At 29.5% G+C, this 25,742-nt stretch overlaps 1 protein-coding gene and 1 long non-coding RNA gene across 4 annotated transcripts; one reads left to right on the top strand and one right to left on the bottom strand.

Annotated features, from left to right (window-relative positions):
• Positions 1 to 665: 665 nt before the first annotated feature.
• Positions 666 to 25,720, bottom strand: LOC136986374 (uncharacterized). 3 transcript variants are annotated; one of them, XR_010882465.1, is made up of 5 exons: positions 25,405 to 25,720; positions 14,022 to 14,097; positions 4,997 to 5,055; positions 2,256 to 2,352; positions 666 to 1,807 (listed from the first exon to the last, which is right to left on the bottom strand). It is a non-coding gene; the product is annotated as an uncharacterized lncRNA (long non-coding RNA). The 3 variants fall into 3 exon arrangements; XR_010882467.1 differs by having other exon boundaries at positions 2,256 to 2,365; XR_010882466.1 differs by lacking the exon at positions 14,022 to 14,097.
• Positions 14,760 to 16,389, top strand: LOC136986254 (uncharacterized). Its single transcript, XM_067283751.1, has 3 exons — positions 14,760 to 14,954; positions 15,229 to 15,294; positions 15,355 to 16,389. The coding sequence occupies exons 1-3, from the start codon at positions 14,769 to 14,771 to the stop codon at positions 16,387 to 16,389; spliced, it is 1,287 nt and encodes a 428-aa protein (XP_067139852.1). The 5' UTR covers positions 14,760 to 14,768.
• Positions 25,721 to 25,742: the final 22 nt, after the last annotated feature.

The raw sequence follows: 25,742 nt of genomic DNA on the forward strand, positions 1-25,742 counted from the left end.
TCATTATAAAAACATGAGAATTTTTCTCTAAAAATAAATGAAAATTTTAAATTTATAAATATGTTATTTTTAACATATTTATAGTCAACACACTGGAGAAAAACTGAAATTTTTAAAAAGTAGCAGATATATAAGAATACAATAGTCTAGACATTTAATAGTACTGAAAGACAATTAGTGCAAAAAAATGAGATGCAATTGGCATCCTATCTTTGAACGTATCTAAGCTATAACAGAAATTTACTCTCCTTCAGCATGTTCAGGAAAAATATTTTCTTTACTTGTATGTTTTTCTTTTTACTTTTTTTTTTCTAAATTGGCAGTACCAATTAACTAGAGGAGCCTATATCAAAATGCATATAAGCTTATTACATTAATATTGATAAAAATTTGAATTATTCCTTTTTAACCAAGTTGTTTATGGTCTTTCATATACATCACTTAAAAACTAAAGATATAAAAAATAAACTGACTGTTAATGTATATTATAAAATTCAAGTTATATGTTAATGTTATACAAATATTTTACTGGATTTCAAGTCAAAGGACTTTTGAACAACTACTGTACCTGGTATATTAAATTCTGCATGAAGAAAACATAATAATATATGTTTGCATTGATGAAAATGTATTGCATAATCTAAATTATCACTCCAACTAAATAATGCTCAAATAACATTTTAATTTTAAAGTACTATACATATTTTTATTTTTTAATATATATTAACATCAAGAAGCAGCCAATAAGGCTGTAGTGATATACTACTGTCTCAAAAACATACTTAAAATACGTAATATAAAAATATATGAGAAAAATAAAATATATTACAAAAGGATTAAAGTAAATATTGTTTATTATATTATACATATATTTTATGAATATTTTTGGCAGTCAATTTTAATTCTTTGGAAAATTTTTTAATATGTATATAATGCCAGTTAAGATATTTTAGAAGTTAATGTAGTTACAATTATGTTAAAATTTAATTTTTATAAGTGAAAACATTTTGTATACATTATATATACAAGTTTCATTAATTTGAAATTCTTAATGGCAGTTTTATAGATTTATCATCGGTAATTATTCCTTACAATAAATTCATTATTATTTACATTCAATGAATTTAGGAATTGTTCCCTGACAGTTTATATACAAGATAGCATATGTAAAGCAGAATATTTAACAACAAATTAAAATAAATTTTGCAGAGAAATATATCCTTTACAATTTTCATTTGCATAATTTTTAATGTCTTATAGACTTATTAATTAATTAAATGTTTTTAAGTAAACTATTACTTCTACCTTACACAGTTATTTATATTATTTAACACCATATAAATAGTTATTTATGTAATGGTTTGTGTCTCTAATCTTCCAGGTTATTCTACTTGCAAATTTTCAGCTAGGAATTTTCAGATTCTGTTTCAAATCTGCCATCTTGTATAATATATAAATATCAAAATTTTTATTAATTTTTAAACAGTTACGTATTTAGCAAGGATAAATCATGTATGAATGGAGTTAAATGTATAAATAATAACAACTCATAAATAATTTATAAATTATTATAATGTACAAGATATTACATCTTTGATTTCTGGTATAATTCTTTTCATAACATCTTTTAAAATTTCAACGAAAAAAGTTTGTTTATAAAAATCATTTGTTATTAAAATAAAATTATCAATAAAAATTATCAATAAAAATATATATTTCATATTGCTCTGGTTATATTTTGAAATAAAGAGCAATTGGATAAGGATACATTATTCCGTTATGGCAATGGATAAAGTGCATGATTATTCTGTTAAAAGAAATTATTATTCAAGTATATTAGTATTTTATTTGAGAAAATTAATTCTACATAAATAAAATAGTTAAATGCTTCACTTCATTTAAATAATCTATAGACATATTTATCGATAACTTTTAAGTCTAACAATACCCCACCTTCAAAATAAAAGAATTATATTAAAATTATGTAATTAGTTACAGTAGTTAGTCATTGTGCAAACAGAAATAGATACTAGCCAAAATAGAATGTAGTTTATATATCAGCAAGATGTATATTTTTCTAAATTTTGTGAAAGTTTTATTAAAAAAGCAACTAATAAATTATATTTATAATCTTATATCTTACTTATTAATTGCTAATAATGATATTTATTGTTATTAATTAAAAATTATTTCTTTTAGAATACATTAAGTAATAATATGAAAAAACAAAGTTTGTATAAATAAATATATTTTACCTTTCAATTATTTGTTGACAGATTTCAACAAATTTGAATATTTTGAAGGCTAACAAGTAATTGGATTTTGCAATTATACTGTAATCTTGATTATATGCTGAAATATTAGGCTACAATAAATTTCAAATTTAGTTTTTCAATAAAAATAATATCAATAAGTTTATTCATAACATTTAAAAGTTAGCAGTGCTAAAAAGTTAAGAGAAATCTCAATTTAATGAATCAAACTTTTTGCAAACAAAGAAAATTTTGAAAATTTTCCAACCATTCCAATTCATTATATAAATATTATTTACATCATATGCAGAAATATATTAAAAAAAAAATTAATGTAGGATAGTAAAAGATGCTGATATGTATAACATTTTACTTCTTATTACAAACATTTTTTAGCTTAAAGTGATTATATTTTTTAATAACAGTATAAAATGTCATTATCCAAATAAAAGTCATAAATATTCTATTATTATTATTAAACAATATGGTATATCAAGTTAATGTTTTTGAGTTTATTATTAATTTAATTAGAAGCAACTTGAAGATTTTTAATTCACAGAACATAAAAGATGGATTTACATTGTAAGTTTTTGTACATTTTGTTTCATAATTTTATTAAGTTTACGGGCATTTTTCAATAGAACAAGAAATGAAAAGGGAAAATTTTAGTAAATCATGTATTTTGTATTATTTTAGTTAAACTGCCAATATTATGGAAGACTTACTTTAATAAACTGAAGGTTAATGTGGATTAATGAGTGATTTATCAAATGGTCAGTGTGGTTTGATCATCTGTTTCTTGTTTTAGCACCTCATAAGTATAGTTGTATTGTATATATAAAACAATTATTTTTATTTAAAAGTTTGGTTTATAATAAACTATATATTAAATTATTTACAAATGTTTTTAAAAGTAAATTTTCTTAGAAAATTGCTGAAATATTTTTATTTATTTTAAAATATACTAACATTTAAAAATTCTAGGAAGGAAGTTACATATTTTAGTACTTAAATATCAGCATAATTATATAATACAATACTATTCAATGCTGATATATATATTTAATAACTTGTCATTTATATGCCTAATTTATAATATCATATGAACAATATCATCACTCAAATAAAAAATATTAAAAAATAACTTTTATCTTTCATAAACTAGAAAGAAATATGCAGTCAATTTTCAATATAACTTCTATTATTTTTATTGTTCTGCCAATAACTGGATACTAAAGAAAAAAGTTTGGTAATTAGAATTTAAGCCATTCTAACATCCTGTTTAAATTACAAATGCTATCCTCTTTACAGTCAAAAAAAGATGGTTAAATTTAATAAATATTATAAATGGAATAATAATTCAGGTTCCACTTTATATATATTATAAAACAGGTTATTTGAGAATAAGATTGTCATGTTATAAACATTCACTTTAGAGCAATAAGTCATGTGATTTATTAGCTGTTGACTGCTATTTCTCTTCTCTCAAGATAACATTCTTGAATTACTCTTTAATGATCTTTGAATAAAAAGCTTAACACTTTCTTGGCAATAGAAGAAAACCTTATTATCTACAGATTTATAATGACGTTACTTTCTGTAAAATACAATATAAAATGTTGCTCTCTATTTAATTTATAAATATAATTTTTATCATAGTAGTGTGCTCTTGTTTTAACAATGAAACATTTTATTATTAAAAATGAATATATTACATGGTTTTTCCTCAAAAAATTTTCTAATGATCTGAAAATAGCAAGCAAGCAATAGTTCTTAATACATTACAGATTCTACATAATGTTATAATTTAAGCAATCATATTTATTAAAATATGATTTATATTTCCACAAAAAAAAAAAAACAATACAGAAAAGATCATTACATAACTATGAAGATTTTTCTTTGAAATAACAATATTTAGAGAGAATTCTTATTCAGAATTTAAAATTTTGAAGTATATTATTTCAAAAATCATACTAAAATTGCTATAATGTGTTATAAATACATAAGTTTAATTAATCTATATATATTGATTTAGATTTTATAACAATGAAACAGGATCAAAACAGTAATCATTCATTCAAATCACTAATATATTCAATCTTGCAATATTATTGTAATTTTGTGTTTGTAACCAATAAATTAACTATGTTTTAAAGACAATTTGGAAGGGATATGGATTATGCAATGGGCAGGGTTAAACACTGATTTTAAATTGCAATTTCAAACTTGTGCCTATGGAGTAATGACTGCTCCTGAAGACAGTATATATGGTAATTGGGTTATGCATTCTAGCAATCTGTAGGTTATATGCACAAAATATGGTGATAACCATTTTAAATTGTATTGTCACATAATGCTTTTTTCACTTGTATAACTGAAATGACAATTATTTTTGTAATCTTAACAACAAACTTCTAAACTATAATTTGAAATTTTTGTTAATAAAATGTTAGAATATTCCAAAAATTGTATTCTATAAATAAAAGCCATTGTTGTAATTTTCTTAAATAAAGTAAGTCACATAAATAAATAAATAAAGCTTAATTATTTCAAAATTTATTAAATTTTATTATGATGCCAGATATTAAGTTTGAAAAAAATTGATGAAATTTTTACATATTTCAAGTCAGTCAAATTACTATTAGATCTGTTAAAAATGTACAGTACTGTACATTAAATACAATTCAAAAACAAAAGTAGCTTATTTAAAAAATGATTTTAAATTTACAAAATAGACTTACTACAGTGTCATTCTTGCTTGTTTATTTCACATGAAAAGCAGTGCAAAATCTATGTTTTGCTGTAAAAAAAAAGTTAATCAAACAGAATTCACTAAAAGTCTTACTGAAAGAATATTTCTTTTCAATCACCTTTAAATACTATGTTTTTGAATTTTCAAATACAAAATAATTTCTTAAATTATTTAACATTTTATTTAAATAATTATCTAATACTAAACTAAAATTTCAAAAACAAAATAATAATAATTTAAGTTAACACACAACTTCTTTAGTCTCTACTATGACAGCCACAGCAGCTTATGACAATAGTATTGCCAGCAGTTGGCAACAACACTTGACTACCATCCCCAACCTACATGACATCAGGACTGAGGCTAACTCACTTTTTGGGTCGACATGCTTCCATTCGAACATTCATCTCATCGTGCACTCCAACCACTGTTTCTATAGTCAACGTAGTTGTAACCCATTGCATATAGCTTTGTAAAATAAACTCATGACAACGACTCATGGACTCTTTTGTCTGTCCTGGAATCATTCACTCGACTCCACGACAATCCTGCTTGTAGATGTAATTGGATTGACCGACATAGCCAATTTTCATTCTCGAGAAGTATGCCTTAGTGGCCTCCTCAGTATATTGGATTCTAATGTAATATAAAAACCAGAAAGCATGATTGTAGTAGACACCATTACTAAGCAAATGTCTTTGTTTTGTTTCCAACACTCAATATAACCCAAATTTCCAGCTTTATTTAGTGTGTTTGTTATTCTAACCTTTCTGTTCTATTCTACACTTTCATAGCTTCCCAGATATCTGATGATGCTTACAGAATACATTTGTGGCATATATGGAAGATATTTACTATCACGAGAGCACAAAGAGACATAGGAGACAAAGTAATAAATAGAAGGACAGAGTCTCAATTCAGCAATCTTTGTTCAAGGAGGAGAAACAATCATCCATGTTTACTTTATATTTATTGGTGTGTCATATGTGGAACTTTATTGTAAATTTCTTTTTAGAGGTAATAAAATTCTAAGGGCTGATTTTCTAAGCCTTATTTTCTGGGCGAGTTCTGGTCTTTGCTAAATCTGGTTAAGAGTAATAATGGCATCTAGCCACAGGCTCATTACACAGTAATTTAAACTTTGTTGCAAAGATGCAAATCAGCAACCTTTGAACGTGGACTAAATGAACTTTAGCTTTACATTTATCACTGTTACTCTTCAGACATCAAGGAACCAATTGGATAAATCTTTTCATCACATCACAAAAATGATGGTAAATGTCAAATAGAAAAAATGTGGAACTTTACCAGAAAAGAAAAGGCTGGTTAATTAATTAGGAACTATCTGAATATTGAAGAAAAACAATAAATAGGTAAATATAATTTATAAATCAGAAACAGATTATATTTTATCAAATAAATTAACTATACTAGATTTATAAACTAGAAAGAATTTATTGTTTAATTAGCTTTAAACTGTCTGCACTCAACCAGTTCACAAAAAGGAACACATTTGAATCTTGTCAGAGTTAATTTAGTCTTCACTAAAAGTTATAAACAGTGAAATCAACATTACTCTTTAAAAATAATTCTTTTAAAGGTTTTCTTGAAGGAAACAAATTATTAGCCCCATGGTTATTTTAATTCCACAACAGTTAACAAAACTGTTGTTCCACAGTTAATAATTGACCTTTTTCTCTCAATGCTTAATTCTGTATCCAATTTGATTCAAAATAAATATAACTCTAAATTTAGAAAATGTGTGTTGAATTCAAAACACCTGATCAGAATATAATCCTAAAATATTATTTAGATCTTGGATTATTCTTTCCTTTTGTAGTTGTCCAGATACATTTGGCAACCAAACAAGACAAAAATTAAATAAGTGTGTCAGTGTGTGTGTCTGTATTCAACAATTTCCCAACAATATGATATGTATTCAATATAGTGACCTTCTGTAGTGTGATGTATGTGTTTCTATTCAACTGTAATATTCCCAGGTTTTTGCATGGTGTGTGTGGTATGACACCTATAGAGAATGACAGGTACAATAAGCACCCTATCCATCCTCCACAGATGCCTTATTTCCTGGGCGAGTTCTGTGTACTTGCTGATTTTTTCAGTGCATGTGTTTTGTACTGTACATTATGAGTGTTTGGAATGGATATGTCTATAATGTATGTGATTTTATTGTGTTTGTCAATGAGTGTGATGTCTAGTTGTGGTAAACTGTCTTATCTGTAATTTGTCATAGTACATTTTGTGCATGTTGTTTTCCAATACTGTCTGTGGAATGTATTTGTAGTATGGTTACAGTAGTCTAATAATTTGTGTTTCTTTGCAAGCTCTTGGTGTATTATATTTGCTATTTGATTATGTCTGTGTAGATAATCTGTCTGTGCCAAGGAGCTTGCAACCAGAGGTGATGTGTTGTATAGTTTCTGGCATGATGTGACATTTTCTGCACGCGTCATTTGTGAGTTCTGTATCCTTGAATATGTGTTTTCTGTAGTTTTTAGTATTTATGACTTGATCCTGTATGGCAATCACAAATCCCTCCGTCTCCCCAAAGACGCATCCCTGAGCTAACCAGCTGTTTGACACAGTTTTGTCAACAAAATCCTGGGCCATGTCCGCCATCTTTACGTGGAAGGGTTAATCTTCTGGCAGATTTAGGATGATGATGTTTACGCTTAGTAAGTGTTGTTCTTGTTTTCGTTTGGAATTGCTTGAGATTTGTGAGAGTCCAATGTATAACTCCGAAAGAATAAGTGAGCACTGGAACAACATATGTGTTTATTGCTTTAACTGTGTTTTGCATTTAATTGTGTTCTGAGAATACTATTTAACCTGCTTTGGTATTCTTTAATTAATCTTTGCTTTATTTGTGTATGTTCTATTAGTTTGGCCTACTGGAAGCCTAAATACTTATAGAAGTTGCCCTCTTCCATGGATTCAATCACATCTCCAAGTGCAAAATCTTTCTTCAGGACTCCTTTTTCTATGTGAAGTGTTTTGCATTTGTCTAGGCCAAACTCCATTTGTATGTCCTTGGTGTATGAATGTGTGATTTGTAGGAGTTGAAGAAGTTGTTTTTGTATGGATGCAAAAAGTTTTATGTTGTCCATGTACATGAGATATGACAGTGTAAACTGTGTTGTTTTTCATGTCTGATATTGTAACCATATTGTGTGTTGTTTAACACGTTGGATAATGGATTCAGGGCTAAGCAGAAACAGAGAGGACTCAAGGAATCTCATTGTAAAATTCCTCGTCTAGTGAGTATTTGGTTTGTTTGTATGGAAGTGTTATGAATCCTGAGATGTAGTGTTGTTCTCCAGTACTGCATAGCGTTTTGGAAGAATGCAATGAGTGATGGATGCATGTGTAGAATATGTAGCAGCCAACTGTATGGAACTGTCGAATGCTTTTCTGTAGTCTATATATATGCCATGTGTATGTTTCTGTGTTGTTTGTGTGCTTGCCGTAGAATGACTGAATCTATGAGTAACTGTTCTTTGCATTCCCTGTGATTTCTACGGCAACCTTTTTGTTGTTTCGTAAGAATGTTGTGTTCTTCAACATGCTTGTATATTTTGTTTGCAATACAGGATGTCAATAATTTGTAGAGTGTTGGAAGACATGTAATTGGTCTGTATTGTGTGGGGTCTGTGGTATTGTTGTTTTTAGGTTTCATGTAGGTGATGCACTGAGTAAGAAATCTTGGCATGTCTTATGGATTGAAGATGATATGTGTTGGGTGTTTAGATAGTTCCTGGTGCAGTGATGTAAACTTTTTGTACCAGAAACTGTGAATGTTGTCTACACCAGGTGTCTTCCAGTTGTGTGTTCTATTAACAAAGCAGCGAATGTCATGTACATTTATTTTGGCACCGAGCATAGTTGGTATGTTATGCAAGTTTTTGTTTGCATCCTCGATCCAACCAGCATCGAGCGTAACAACAAAGAGAAGACCAATAAGTTGTGAGTTCTTCTTCTGTTGGTGTGCTGCTGTGCTTTGTATCAGTGTTTATTTTGTTACCAATTTGTCTGTAAAAGTATTTTTCATTGTTTGTAAATAATTTATTTTGTTGTTTTCATAGTGAACATGTTTTGTATCATTTGAATCTATGTGCTTTGGCTGCAAGTTTTGTTTTAGTGTATCAATGCATTCTGCAATGTGTATGTTGTGATGTTCATGTTTTGTGTGTGTTTTGATTTTCTTGAAAATGTTTTGAGTTGTTTCTTTAATTTGGGTGTTATATTGTTTTTAGTGTATTGTGTCAGCCTGCCTAATTGCTGTCTAATGTCATTTATTTGTGTTTCTATTCTTCTCTGCCAGGCAGGCTTATGATAGGCTTCTTGAAATATAAGTGAAAGCATATTAACTAAATCTATGTCTATGTTATCAGTGGTGAATGAGTAAACGTCTGTAGTATCATTAACGGTAGTTGTTGTGTGTGTGCAATAATTAGTACTTGTTGCTTGATTATCCTGAGAGGTTACATGATCTTCATTAATGTTAAATGTTTCTGTTTGTTGATGTATTTGATCAGTAACCTGTTGTTTGATAAGTTCAAGTGTTGTTTGTGAGATAAGGTTGTTGTGTATAATTGTTCTTTTTTCAACAACCCTTTGTTCGGTGACAGTGAGGTGAAGATATTGTTGTGTGAATCTGTAGTGTAGTTGTTGTCTGTACGCTGTCACGTTTGTTTCGAGTCTTGTGATGGTGTAGTAAGTACGGATGATAAACTCATTCATTTCTATTATCCATTTCATCCTTGGAGTGGTTTTCCAGCCTTTGTGATCTGTAGGTGCACAATCACAAAGGCTAGTGAAGAATGTGGATGTTGCTACAGAAACACAAGGGCTAGGTTTATTCCTCACTTCTGTCGAGGGCACTGCAGTAGCCATGCTTGGGCCAGCGCTGCTTTCACCACCTGTAACCAAGGGAGACTGTGGCCTATTTTTCAAATATGAGCCTCTGCCTAACCCATGAACATGGACCTTGTTAACCCAGGCAACATCCAAGTATCACACTTTGATCTTGTTACTACCATGATAAATATCTCCACAGAATGTGGGTGTGGTTACTCTTAGCTTCATTTCTCCCCATAGACCTCACTGGTATGGGTGTCCCTACCAGGAGCTTGTGCTCCAGCCTGCATTGCCCTATTGGATCAGTAAAATTACAGGGCTCTCCCACTATGACCAGGTGGTGACCATGGGAGAGTTATTATTATTATTATTATATTCAAATCTAATCCATTCAATACTATTCAGTGTACACAGGACCTATCAGAGGGAAGACAGGAGGGGCAGCTGCCCCAAGCCTCACAATATTAGGGGCCTTAACTTGGCAACTCAATATGTTAGATAAAAATATAGGAGAAGGCAAAGTGATTTGCTAATTTTAACATTTGTAAAATTAAATTCTAAATTTTAGGTGAAATTTGTAATAGAGATTGGCTGTATTGGAGTATCAAAAATCAATCAATTTATTGTGCACCATGTTACATTCTGAATAAGAAAACACTTCCGTTTTCTTATTTTAAAGATATACTAGAGTACACCATTCAAAATGGTTGAAAAAAGTTATATGGTTGCATATCATCTCAAGAAAATTCTCTTACACATAAAGAGAATTATGTTTTATGGAAAAATTTACATGAAAGAGCTTTAGCTAATAGAGGAATAGAAAATTTGCTTCTAAATGAAATTAATGACCAAACAAATCATTGGAAAAAGCTGCTGGAGCACTACCTTGATATATTTTTTCTCTGAAAGAGGGCTACCATTTTTTGGATCTGATGCATGCATTGGAAGTCCACATAATTTCTTGGATTAGTTGAACTGTTGAGTAAATATGATCCAATATTAGCAGAGCATGTTTTAAAAGTTCGAGCTGCACAAGAAGACAAAAAAAATGCAGGTTCATTATCTTTCAATGAGAATACAAAATGGGTTTATTAATATTTGCAATTTGTTTGTTCAAAATGCAATTATTGAGGAAGCTAAGAAGGTTAAATATTTTACCATTATAGCTGATGCATCTCCAGATTCATATAATAAGGAACAAAGGAACAGACGACATTAATTATTCATTATGTCAAGTTTAGCAAAATGGAATTTTCAATTGAAGAATGTTTTATATGCTTTGATAATTTTTCTGATAAAACAAGTCAAGAAATTGTAACCCAACTTTTAAATTTGCTACAGGAATTAAAATTGAATTTAAAAACCGTGTGGGGCAAGGCTACGATACACACCATTATACTTTCCTGCCAATATGGCAGGAAAGTATAATGTGCAAGGAGTTATTTTGGGTAAAAATAGCAATTGTACATTCTCTGGTTGTGGAAACCATACTTTAAATTGAAGTGGATTCAGCAAAATCTTGCAAAAAAGCAATAACTTTTTTTGGTAGTGTCCAGCAAATTTTTAATTTCTTTAGTGGAAGTCCAAAAAAATGGGAAGGTTTTAAAAAACATTTAGTATGCTATTCCTTACATGATATTTCAAAAACAAGATGGTCAGCAAAGCTAGAAGCTGTGAAACCAGTGGTTTGATATTTGAAATCTTTGCAATTTGCTTTGAATGAAATCAATTTAGGAAAACTTCCTGTTGATGCACAAACACAGATTTCTGCTTTTAAAAAATACTTGTCAAAATTTGAGTGTGTTCTTATGTCTACAGTTTGGCTGGAAATACTTGTGTTATTACATCAAACGAATCTCATTATCAAATCTCATAAAGCAACATTGGATGTAGAAAAAGATAATATTGAGAACCTAATTAAAGATATAGAACAACTTAAAAAAACATGGAAGTACGTTCTTGATGAATGTAAAAAAATTGTAACTGAAAATTACAAAATTACAATGTAACAGAATTTGAAATAAATCACTGATTAAAAGACCAAAAATCTGTTGAAGAATATTTTCATTTAAATGTTTCTAACAAAATTATCAATTCAATAATAGATGGACTTATGCGTCAATTTCAAGCAATTTCATTAATTTGCAATTTTTATGAAGTTACATGGAAATTTAATGAAATGAATCAAGAGAATATAGTTTTAAGGGCAAAATTATTGCTAGAGAAATATAAAAATGAAATAAGTGATGAAATCGTAGAAGAACTAATACTGCTGAAGTATGTTTACAAATCCAATTTTAAACTAAGCACAAAACTGGCAGAATTACTTAAGGAAATTATCAACATGGGATTTGTAAACGTATTTCCCAATATAACATGTGCTTCAAATTTTTTTAATCTTGCCTGTGAGTGTAGCAGAAGGTGAGAGATCATTTAATGTTTCTGAAAAGAATTAAAAACTATCTACAATCGATAATGTGTCAGGAACGATTAAGTGAACTAGCAATACTCAACATTAATTACCAGATAGTGCATATTTTAGACTATTCTGAAATAATCCGTGAATTTGCTAATGTTAAAGTGTTCAAAGCCTCTGTAAAATAATTAAATGTAACAATCCAAAAAATATTAAATACCATTGACTTTATTTTCTTGTCCACAGTTTTATTTTAAATTTTGAAGGGTCTCTAAAATATTAGTTTCCCTGGGCCTTGCATTTTCTCTGAAAGGCACATGTTATTATTTTATAATTAAAATTAAAAATAAAGTTTAAATTAAATGTATACAACAAAACTATTTTAAATTTTAGATATATTTACAATTAGTCTGAAATATTAAATTAATGGAATTTAATTTGAGTATAGTAATCTGCAGTTCATTTTAGTATTAATCACATTAAATAAAATTATTTTTACAGTATGTTATATTTCTTTATTGAAATGTTAACAATTATAAAATTAATAAGTAAAATGATAAGTAATTATTAGTCATCTATTCTATAATCCATTCATTGGTTAATCAAAAGCTATAAAATTTATATAAGAATTATTTTATACAGAATAATTCTTAAACATCAAATGTTATATTCAATTATACCTTATTATTTTAAATTATAATTTTGATATATAAGTATTTAATTATATGTTATAGATTATAATTCCTAAAGCCTGTTTCACAGTCAACTAAAGGATTTCTTTAAAGGTGTTCCTATTGGTTAAAATACATGGTAACTGATTGGTTAAAATTAATAGTAAAACCATATTTCTTATTAGAAGCCACTTATCAGAATACTTCATAATTTTTCCATTCTCCAAGTGGCTGAAATGTCTGTGGATCTGCTTGAAGTAGAAAATCCACTTGCAAACCAATTGAAGAAACTGATTTTTGCAATTTTATTTGATTGTGAAATGACAGCTGAGATGGAAAACTCGCAATTGTGATGTGAAACCATATCCACCTGTTTGTGTCACAAAGAGTGACTGTAAAATAGACTTAAGTCATTAATTATGGTTAAATATATATATTGACAATTAATTTTTAATAGTTAAACCATGTTTGTGAAATAATAAATAAAAAAAAGTAATTTTAAAATGAATTTAACATAAAGTACTGGAAATTTTAAAAAAAATTATATAACAGAATCCCAACTTTCCAAGATAATGTGAACTAAAAGTATATTGGATAATCAAAAACTTGGATAATATGGACTGTTTGGTAAATTGTTAAACTGAATTTGAATGGAATAATGTATGAGACATTTTTATTTAAAGCTGGACCTACTTATTGATATACAATAAAATAGTTTTGATTTTACAACTGTACTGTATTCATTAAACTAAATATAAAAAGTACAGTTACAATTAAAATTTCTTTAATCTTGTTTAAATTTGTATTGTCATGAGAAGTCACCAGATTAAATTCTCTTACAATAAAAATTTCTAGACACACTTTTGAATATTGTGCCTGACCAAGGTATGTGAAATGAACTGCATTATATACTGTATATACGTTCTCTTGTCTTTGTCAACAAATTTACTCATCCACAATTCACCATGAAGAATGATTCTCAGTTAATCAGGACTTTATTATATATTCAAATCCAAAACAACTTTTATCATCAACAAATAAAAAATTACCAATTATTCTTCTCTACTTATACTGAAATATTGTTTTATAAAATCATAGAGCAGCAACAAGCAGACATGCAACAATCTGAAATAAAAATTAAATAAAATCAATAAAACTAAAAAGTTAATTTTATTGTTAATAATAAATAATTGTTAAAATTTACAATTAAAAATTAAATTTAGTAATATTAATCATAATACAACTGTATGAAAAAATTTCAAAAGTATTAAAAATCAAAGCCAAATGATTGCTGGATTAGATTGAGCTATATTAATGCTACTAATAATAATTAAATGCTAATTAATTTGGCCTAGAGATGGGCATTAAATGCCTTCTTTTATTAAATTTAATAATTATAATTAAATTAATATTTATTAATTAATTTAGAAAGTTGTGGATAAAAAAAATTGACCAGGAGCGAGACTCAACCTACAACTGCCATTTACCATGTGGATGCATTGCCAGTTATGCTATGTGGATCTCAGTCCAATATTCTCTTCCAGAACTATTAATTTAGATATAACCATACTGGTTACTCATGGTACCAACTGGGGATAACTTAGTGCCCACAGCCTATAACTTCCAGTAATATAGCCTGACCTAATCTAGCAATAGGGAAAAAAAGTGAAATCTACTCCGCACACGGCGCTAGTATCGATGAGGTCGTAAACAGACTAAGCGATACGTTGTCGGTTGTAAAGTACCATTTGTTTTTTCTGTAAACGAAAATCTAATAAATATTTTAAGTTTCAAAAATGCCAAGTACGTGGTGCTGTGTACCACATTGTTCTAATAGTGGTGGTCACAAGTTTCCAAAAAATCCAGCATTGCGAAAGAAATGGATTCACGCCATTAAAAGAGCAAATTGGAAACCAACTTCATCCAGTCTCGTGTGTAAAAATCACTTCACACCTGATCAGTATAAGGAGATTAATATCTTGGTAAGCAGATTATTTAAAGAATTATAATAACTGTACAATATTTTTTTCAAGCTATTAGCAATTAAGAAGCTTCAAACACCTCGCTTGAAAAATACTTGATGTTTACATCAAAAGTCTCTGTTTAGTTTTAATATCTAGGCGTGATAAGCCCTAACAGTAGAGGCTAGTTTTGAGCACTTACATAGCATTAATGCTAAGTTAACAAAGGATAAAAAATATATATAGTACCATGGATTTAATTGTTAATTCTTTATGCTGAATGAAAAATAAATAGATTTATTTTACTTTATTAGGAAACATCCCAGCAAAGAGACAACTGAAGGCTGATGCTGTACCAAATGTATTTTTTTGGTCTAATAAAGAGGCACCTTCGGTTGCCTGCTTTGATGATGCATGATATATAATGGATACTGGTACATTAGAAATAGGAGGAGAAGTAATAATAGATGAGGAGGAGGAAAAGGCTACTTGTCTTATTGAAAATAATGTGGCAAGCACTATGGTCTGTGTAACTACACAGACCCATACTTTTGAAGTCCCAATGTCAGTTGAAAGATTTGAGTTTGACAACAATGCTATACATTACTATACTGGGTTAGAGAACTACAATTCTTTCAATTTTGTACTACAAAGTTTGGGACCAGCAGCATACAGCTTAAAATATTACAAGTTTCAGGTTGTAACACTTGCAGTGCCAGACCAGTTGTTCTTGACTTTAATAAAATTAAGATTGAATACAGCAAATTTTGAGTTGAGTAGGATGTTTAGTGTATCTGAAGAAACAGTACGAAACGTTTTCATTACTTGGATCAATTTCATGTATTTACAATGGCGAGAGTTGGATATATGGAGTGAAAGATCTCTTGTTGATATATACATGCCTAGAGATTTTAAAATGAAATTTCCAAATACTAGAGTTATCATTGGTTTGCTTATTTTGCATTCTAGAGAATCAAAAAATCCTGTTGCACAGCAGGCTACATGGTCATCATATAAAAATGACAACACATTAAAAGCAGTTGTAGGTTGCACACCAGGTGGTCTAGTAAGTTTTGTTTCAGAAGCCTATGGTGGTTCTGCAAGTGATCGACAGATTGCAGAAAGGTCTTCACTGTGTAAAATAACAGAGGCAAAAGACTGTTTAATGGCTGATAGAGGTTTTAACATTCAGGACTTGCTAATTACTAAAGATGTTGTGGTAAATACACCCACTTTTATGAGAAGAAAAGCACAGCTGAGCAGCAGTTTGTTATCTCGAGACAGAAAAATATCTAGTAAAAGAATACATATTGAACGTATTATAGGAATGGCTCGTACATATAAGATTTTGAGGCAACACATGCATCCGACAGTAACCAAACTTGGCAGTGAAATTATATTTATATGTTTTATGTTATGCAATTTTAGACCATGCATTGTTGGCAGAGATGCTTAATTTGTTTCACTGTTAGTCTAGCTCTCTATTAATTCTGTATATAATGTTTTTTTCATTCTAGACCCTAGCCTAATTTAAGTTTTCCATTTATAGTATTTTTAAATTTTTGTCTGCTTATAAATTCTAAGATTAAGAATGTATACTAGCATACACAGTAAGGTCTTCATTATGGAACTTCAATTCAAAGTAATATAGTGGTTTTAAAATTTGTACTATAGTTGAATAAATGTTTGTAAATTTGTAAGCAAATAAAAAATTTTAATCTTTAAAACAAAATCTCTTTTTATTATTTAAAAAATTCACCATCTAGAAAAATTTTACATAAACTCAAATTGTAAAATAAAAATAACAATTAGCTCAATTATTTTATAAACTTAATGTTTATAGAACATCTTTTTTAAAAGAGCTGGCTTAAAATGCTCATGGAAAAACATAATTAGTGTTTCAGTCATGTCTGCAATAAATTTATCTTCTCTTGGAATGATACAAACTTTGAAGTCACTTTTTGTGTAAATAAACAGGTGAGCAACTTGTCTATTTGTCACTGCTAATTGACCTTGGATTTGATAAAAATAATCATGATTCCGTTTTAAAGTAATTTTGTCATCAGTACATTCCAAACATGGTACATTTTGCACATTCACAGGAAGTTTAAAACTGGAGTAAGGACATTTAACTTCTAATATTTTATCATCATCCATAAAGCTTTTAAAAACATTTCGGACATTGTGCTTTTGCAATAATCATGATCTGACTCTAAAGCCCTCATGTTTGCTGGTTGCCTTAATTGCAATATCGGTATTGCACAACCACTTTGCATGTTCATTGCCAAATTAATAACAAAGTTTGTATAATCAGAGATTGAACTGCCAGATGGTCTGGGGTCAAATTTCATGTCTTCCAATCGTTTCCTTTTCATTCCTCTCTTCTTAAATAAATGAAATGGAAGCTCACTAGCCTTAATTGGGGAACCTTTATGTTGGTGGGTAGGCTGATGGAATGTTTGCAGAACCTGAGTGCATGTTTTGTGACACTTATAATTGCCTGTTCTTCCGTATTCTTCTATTGCCAATAGTGTTACACATATATGTTTGCAATACGCTTTAGGCCCTTTACCTGCTGTACATTCACATATTGCATTTTCTATATCCCCATCATCTGTAATTACTAAGTCTGTATAATATGTGTTCCCCTTGGTTAATTCAGATTTTACATTACCTTTAAAATATGAAAATTTTTTTTCTTTTGTTCCTCTTATTGTTAATAAGAATTCATTAAAATACATCTGCACAGCAGACAGTGGCATTCTTTGATCTGACATCTCCATGTAGGCATCAATTGTATCTATAGTCAAAACTGGTATTTGTAAACTTGGAGAGAGATCCTTATATTCAGATGAATCAGGAAGTTTGAGTTCAGGAGAGCTATCACAGGATATAGAAAAATTATGAGTTTCCTGATTCCTCTCATATGCCAGTAACCTGAAAATTATTGTAAACAAGTTTAATAACTAGTTAACATATGATCACCAATATTTTATTCAGTTTTTTCTGTCTCATTGACAGGAAAGGCAAAAATTATTATTATATATTATATTCTTACCTTAATATATTACATATAATATAAAAATAAACAGTATAAGGTAACTGAACAGTATTGACAAGCACCTAAATATGCATATATATAGTGTATGCCAAATTTAGTAAAAGAAAATGGGAAAAAATTCACTTGTACAAAAAGTTTATTGGTGAAGAAATTAGTCTTATTGCATTAAATTATTGAAACAAGAAGACTTGTGACCAATAAAAAAGACATTTTGATTATATTTATTTTAAATACTCCAAATATTGTTTTCTCTTGGTAAAAGATTAAGATATATATCTCTTATATTGTCTTAGAACTTCATAGAACATAGTTTTGTTTGTGTTGATTGTTTTAAATTACAGTGATAACCTGTTGGTACAGTTAACATTTCAGATACTGGTATAAATTGGTTATAATATATCAGGCTCGGTACATGACCATATTCCAAAGGAAAAAAAATTTATTTTAATTAAAGTTTTGACCTTATGTATTGGTTAGACAAATGTGAAAGGAATCAATGACAACTTTACTGATCTTTAAATGTTTTTATCGACGAAAAATGTGCATTTTGTGAAATCTTATCCTTAAAACTTTCATCTACTGGTAAGTTACCTTATCATGTAATAGTTATAAGGACTTGAAATTATAAATGTAATAATTAACGATAAAAATATAGATGTAGATTATTTTAACTTACCTTTCTATTAAATCGGCTTTTCTACCAGCTAACTTGGCATTGTACTTTTTTAATTCTTCCTTTAATTGTACCGTTGTTAACCTTCCTAAAAAATATTTTCGTTCTTCCATTATTATAAAGTAAGCTATCCTTCGAACGGAACAGCTTGTTTACAACCGTATCGATAGGCGCGACACCTATGTCACGTGATCACTTTTTTCCCCTATTGTTTGGCTTTGGTATAATCAGAGGCGTAGCTACCGTGGAGCAGTTGGAGCAAACTGTTCCAGGCGCACAAATCATGAGGGAACCAAGTTAGAAAGGGTAAAATTAAGAAATAAAAACTTGTGAAAACATTTGTAAAAAATTTTTTTGAATTTAATAATTAACTATTAGATTTGATTCCATTCAACAATCATGTGCACTTTTTAAGTGCTTAATCACCTGCATATCTTGTTGCATCATCTGATAAAAATATTCTGGAAGGATCAGAATTGTTACAATCAACATATCCCTCTGACATTTCACCAAGTTTTGGACCTTGACTGCTTTGATTTAAAATGAGTTTTATACTCAGTAATAAGAAAATTACTTCTACACGTAGACTTACCATAATATTTTTTTTCTCAAACCAGGAACAATTTTGAGAAAATACTCACAACAGAAAATTAAGCCTACTGGGATAAGTACCTATGATTGAAAAGGCTAAATAAAGTAGTTGTTAACAAAAACAATGAGTTAAAAGCAATTTTTAATAACTGAACTAAACATATCTTATTATTAAGAAGTGTTAATATTTATTACTAGTGTGAACTCTCTTTAAAAAATTCTTTGCCACTTAACATCGGTACATTTAAAATACAACAATACATTTGAGAAAGTTCCTATTGCTTCCTGTTTTGCACATTTCAACTGATTTTTTAATATTTGAATGCCCACCACGAGTTAACATGAAATTCTGAAAAAGCATATTTCATATTTCACTTTGTCAATACTATCACAGACTTTTTTTAATCATTAGTAAACATATGGTTTCTTTTTGGCATTTTAGAGATTAAATGAATTTAATATACTGTACAAAATAATTGTAAATGCCGACCAGCAATTTAAACTCGACTAAGATATGACATGTGCAGCAATGATGTGGCCAGTGTAAGTTTCAGCCTTGCCAACTCTAATTGAAACAAAATATCTAAAAGAAATGAAATAAAAATATCTGGATCTCATAGGCTATGTGTTGTTATAAATTCTGTGAAAAAATATCTGAATGACAAAATAAAAAAATCTAAAGTCATCAGGCCACATGCTATAAATTTTGAAGGAAAACATCTAGACAACATTAAAAGTACTTAGATCTAGATATGAAATATTTAGATTGGCAACAATGAGTGTAACAGAGGGGTAATTGCCAAATTGCCATTTTACTCAAGGCTGCACTATTTTTACTTCTTGTATATTCGGTACTTTTAAAATTTTACCAAATAACCGAGACAAAATGACAAACTGGCCAGGACACTGGGACAACATCGTCAAACCAGGACAATCCTGGTTAAAACGGGACGTCTGGTAAGCCTATCTATAGGCGAAGTTGCTGAACTAATTTTAATTCACACTGCAGCCTCAAGTAGCTTCTCAAACATTATTGCAGCATGCCTCCTTTTTTTAACTTTACTGGCAACGACAGCAACAGCAGAACATTTTCTAAAATTAAAATTAATCAAAACTTATTTAAGAAACAGCATGTTACAACACCATCTTAGCTCTAGCTACTACAGTAGACCCTCCCCTATAACATGGGTTCATATAACACGGATTCGTATAACATGGCGAAAAAACTGCGATTGTGTTCGTATAACACAGTAAAATGTCATCGCCAACTCATGTCGCAACAGGATTGGTCAAATCTGGACCAAATAGTGGACATTGCACAAACCGTTGAGTTTAAACGAGCAACGAACCTACTAAAATTCATTTATTATTTAACGGCCATAAAAATTATACAGCTGTCCTTTGATAGTCCAACGTTTTTTAATCCGACATGCTCAGTAGTCCAACGCACCTCCTGTCAAGGTCACCATAGTCCTCGTCATGTGTCTGCTTGCACAGAAGGATGTCGCAACATGAATCTCCCCACCCAATTCTTACACAATGACACACATTTCTTGTGTTTTCCATGAGCAGTTCTGTACATACTATATTATTTATGCCTATACATACTATATGTACTGTACATACATTTATTGGCTTCCATATTTCTTTTAATAAACATGTTTTAGTTAACTGAAATGGGTGTATCATTTCCATATTAACCTAGGCAGCTTTTTACTCATAAAATGTAGGAATATTGTAGGCTACTGCTAGCAAAACAATGCCAAATATGTAATCACTTTTAATAATCCGGACACTTTTGGTAATCCGACATCCCTTTGGTCCCACACCTGTCAGATTATCAAGGGACAACTGTATTTATATTAATGATGTCTCCAAAGTTCAGCGAATTTTTCGCGGAAAAATAACTTATCAGAAAACTCTCGCCTGCCATTTGATGAACCGCTCCGCGACAAAAACAAGCCTAAGCAATGGCGTCGTCGAACAGTGCACACTCGATAAGTAATCCTACAATTTTTTGTTTATAGCATAGTTTATATGGATTATTCCCAAAAAATTATACGTGCTTTGGAAATGTTGAGTCAAATTAGTCTAGAATTGGTTAATTTTATGGAAGAAAATCTTTCAAACAGCCATAGCCCCTAAACTGAACACGTGCCGGGCTGTGATTGGCTCATGTATTTAAGTGACTCGTACAACATGGAATTCATATAGCACAGAATGTATCTACCATGTTATAGGGTGGTCTACTGTATATCAATTAAAAAAACAATAATTTGTCAACTTGATCTGGAGAAAGTGATTGACTGATTTGCAAACAAAAAAGCAAGATAACAATTTTGAAGTTTGTTTTATGTATTATTATGAAACTAAAGTTGCATACATTTTCTCAATACACTTTGTATAATATGAAGTAAATAATATTAGGTACTCCTTACTTAAAGAATTACATTTTGCTTTATGATTATTTCTGTATTTATTAAATTGAATATCTCATTGTTGAAATGCATTGAATCTCAAATAAATTGTTATTAAGTACGGTTTTAGATCAAAATAATTAGATATATGTTTTTAAATTAAATGTTCAAAATAAATTTTGCAAGACCTCTTGCAAGGAACAAGAAGCACACTAATTCTAGTTGCTCCAGGACACTGAATATGTAGCTGTGCCACTGACAGTGTGAACCATTCTTAAAAACAAGGAAGCAATAAAAGAAGCAAATGTGGCTAAAGGTGTGACAATGTTGCCTTCAACAGATGTTATTGAGGAAATGGAAAAACTCCTCCTAGTTTGGCTAAATGAGAAGCAATTAGCTGGTGATATCATCTCCAAAAGGATTATTTGTAAGAAAGCCAAGCAAGCAAGCAAGCATAGTAACATTAAGAAATGGGACACCACAACTTCTCACTAAGGTATAATAAATGCAATTTTAATTTTATAATATTTATATATTTTATTTATTGTTTTCATGTTTTACATTTTTAGGGCAATTAATTGTGTTACTTTTACCTTAACTTATGTGTATTTGCTGTTTAAGTTTATCAGAATGGGTATTGTTTAGGGTCCAGGAACAAATTAATTCACTTCCCATTATTTTTAATGGGGAAAATTGATTTAGACTTCAAACAATTCAAAGTTTTTTCAAACTTTCTCTTGGAAAGAATTAAATTTGAATTATGGGGTACTATAAATTATTATTGAATTTAATTTTATTAGAATATTCTTGAATTTTTTTACATTCAAAAGATAACAATTACATAAAAATTCTCAAAAACAAAAAAGTAACTTCTTTAAAGTTGTTTAAAAATTTATAGAATGTAAAAAATAATACAATAAATGTCTTCTACTATTAACACTGCAGTGAGTAACACAATGTCACAGACTAAAACCTTTTACAGTGTTGTATATGACAGAGAACCAACTAACGTTTTCGGCCTCCACCAAGGACTTCTTCAGGTTGAGAACTAAATGTCATCCCCCTCCAGACCTGCATCAACTTTAAGGACAGGGACTCGATCATGCATGCGTGGAGGTACCTGTTCGAGGAATTTGAATGGAGCTGGGTGGAGGGGTGAAATGCGACATGTACTATGTTTATTTCTCGGGCGCATCGTTCTGGCAGTCTGGAGGGGGATGACATTTAGTTCTCAACCCGAAGAAGGCTTTGGTGGAGGCCGAAAACGTTAGTTGGTTCTCTGTTGTATACAACACTGTAAAAGGTTTTTGTCTGACGTTGTGTAAAAAATAATCTTTAAAGTGATACATGATATACAAAAATAGTTAGATAAAACATTTTAATAGATAATTAAATAAGTTAATTTTACTAATTTAAATGCTCAATTTCAGTTGGTAACCAATTTCATCTAAAAAAAACACCTTTTTAGAAGCATTAGAATAATAAAATCTAGTCTCCATTTATTAAGTTTTATTTTACACTTTAATATATGTAATAGTTAATTCTAAATTGAAATAGTATTTCAATTTAGAACAGACATATTTTTATATATTAAATAAATTACTATTTTAAAAATATTCAAATTTGAAAAAATATATGTATATAAAAGTATATAACTGTTTATAATTTTTACAAACTAATGATTAAAAATCCAAATAATTTACTCAAAAAATGTAAGTTAAGAAAAACATATATAATCATAAAAAAATGAAATAACTACAAATTAAATTAATGTAATAATAAATAGCATTAGAGTTTGTTAATGTAAGGTACCGACCAGTACATCAATGTACTGTGTGTATTTAATGGCTAGATACAATTTTGCCATTATGGTCAAATCTGATGTACAATAGCATTAGCCAGAGTAAATAAATCTCAAATAAAACAATTTCATAAATTGGAATAACCAAGAAAAATTATCAAAATACAGATCAGATATGAATTTGAACTCAAATTCTTTACAATACTAGCTGGATATTCTACATTTCTGTCCAAACACTGAGTATAATTGTCCAATCCATAGATGTAGCAAATAATAATAGTGAAGTTTTTTTTATATGTTTTGTGCTACAGCACTTTTTTCAAAGACAGACTTATTACACTCAATTAAGCATGAAGCAGAATGACCCAGACACAGTTTGTAGAGTAGTTCTATGTATTTAGAGACAAGACTTGTTAGGTCTGAAATGCAAACAATATGCATTTTGAACCTAATAAGTCCGTCTTCAGTCTTTAATACATAGATCCTTTTAAGATTTGCTGGTGTGTGTGTATATATATATATATATATATATATATATATCTACACATACTGGTAAAATTTCATGATATATACACAGATGCAATAAAACTCTACCAACTATTTAAACAAGACACTCTATAAAATTCAATATAAATTCCAATAAAAAATTGACAAAATTATGATTTATATGGAATTAAAATAATTTATTAAATAATTTAAAACATCTTGGAAGAAAAGAACTAGCCTGGAGAGAGATATGAACCCACACTCTCTGCTTACCGTGCACTGTGCTTACCAGTTAATTTAGATAAGAGATGGCACCTAACATCTACCTCTAGTACCAAATTATGTAATCATAGCAGAAAATTTATAAATGTTCATAAAATAAAAAAATATATAAACACAGTCTTTCCAACATTATCCATCTTTTGATAACTAAAAATAGGTGTTCATACAAGTACTTTTAAATATTTACAAAAATGTCTTCCTAAGGCATATTCTCAGAATGTTAAAATAATTTTTAAAATATATCATCGATTCATTCCATTTGGAACAAATGAAATTTGAAGAGTTTAAAATTGAACATAAGACAAAAATTAGCGCAAATGTAGAAATATAATTGGCCAAGATGAACTATCACTCGCCTCAACTAATGTGGAACATGGAGAATAGGCAGTAGTACCAGTACACGATAAAAACAGACCTTCGGAGGCAAACATCTCTGTATAATTCGAGCTCCAAACGAGACGGTCGGGACCTAATCATAGCTGTAAAGCATACCCATAGGGACAAAAAAGACAAAGGAACCATACCTTTACAAGCAACTCTTTGAAAAATGTTCCTCCAAAACTGGGTCATGCAAGATCGCAAGTTGTGTCACTCCACTAAGACTATCGGGTTTAACTATTTAGCCCTTATGACTGTCACTTTGAGTAGCCCACTTGACTGTGCGTAGAGTACTTGATATTATATAGATTCAGAGGGTTGTTGGGCTCTCCTCACCTCAGCGCACAACTACATGTGGAGCATCAGTCGAGGCAAGCGATCGACTATACCAAGCACAGGGAATAGGCAGTATATCAATACACGTTAAAAACCGACCTTTGAAAGTGGACATCTTGGAAAAGGTCACACATACAAGTACGGTTCCTTTGACATTCTTGCTTGTATAGGGGGTCTACAATTCTGGGAAGTGAGTGGGAAACCCCTCATTCAGAGTTCACATCTTACCCAAATTAATGCTTACTTTTAATTCATCAGGTAATAATGATAAAATTACTGAAAAATTAAGCAAAAAATTGAATTCAAATTAATATCAAGAATGAAACATTTATTAAAGTTTTTGTTTTAACATAAGAAAATAGGAGGAATCATTACATAAGTCCATTTCATAATGGTTTATTCATATTTAGTTAATACGCAATGACAAAATGTTAATAGAAACGTACCATAGGTTTTTAATTATTGATGTAAAGTTGAAAGCCCATCCAAGCCCAAAACATGAAGAACAGTACCACTGGTATCGTGACAGGTAACAACATTAAATAATAACCCAAACCTTCTTCCATTAATTCTAAAATTTCGCAGTTAAGTACTTTTTAATAAAATAAAAATCACACGAAACTTTTCAAAACAAATGCAGACTATAAGTAAACTCTCTCGTACAGTGTTGCCACATAAATATAGCCCAAAAGTCTAAAATTTCGTGTACCAAATTCTTCAGAAAATAGCCAAAAATTGTACTAACAGACGATTTTGCTAACTCGAGAATGGCAACGTAAATAGA

The sequence above is a fragment of the Centruroides vittatus genome, unplaced genomic scaffold (genome assembly GCF_030686945.1).
Source record: "Centruroides vittatus isolate TY-2023 unplaced genomic scaffold, ASM3068694v2 scaffold_1015, whole genome shotgun sequence".
Taxonomy (NCBI): Eukaryota; Metazoa; Arthropoda; class Arachnida; order Scorpiones; family Buthidae; genus Centruroides; species Centruroides vittatus.

Coding starts and splice junctions, on each gene's coding strand:
- LOC136986254 (XM_067283751.1), top strand. CDS start 14,769: ATGCCAAGTACGTGGTGCTGTGTACCACATTGTTCTAATAGTGGTGGT. Junction 14,955..15,228: donor ATAAGGAGATTAATATCTTG/GTAAGCAGATTA, acceptor AAAAATAAATAG/ATTTATTTTACTTTATTAGG. Junction 15,295..15,354: donor AGGCTGATGCTGTACCAAAT/GTATTTTTTTGG, acceptor GATGCATGATAT/ATAATGGATACTGGTACATT.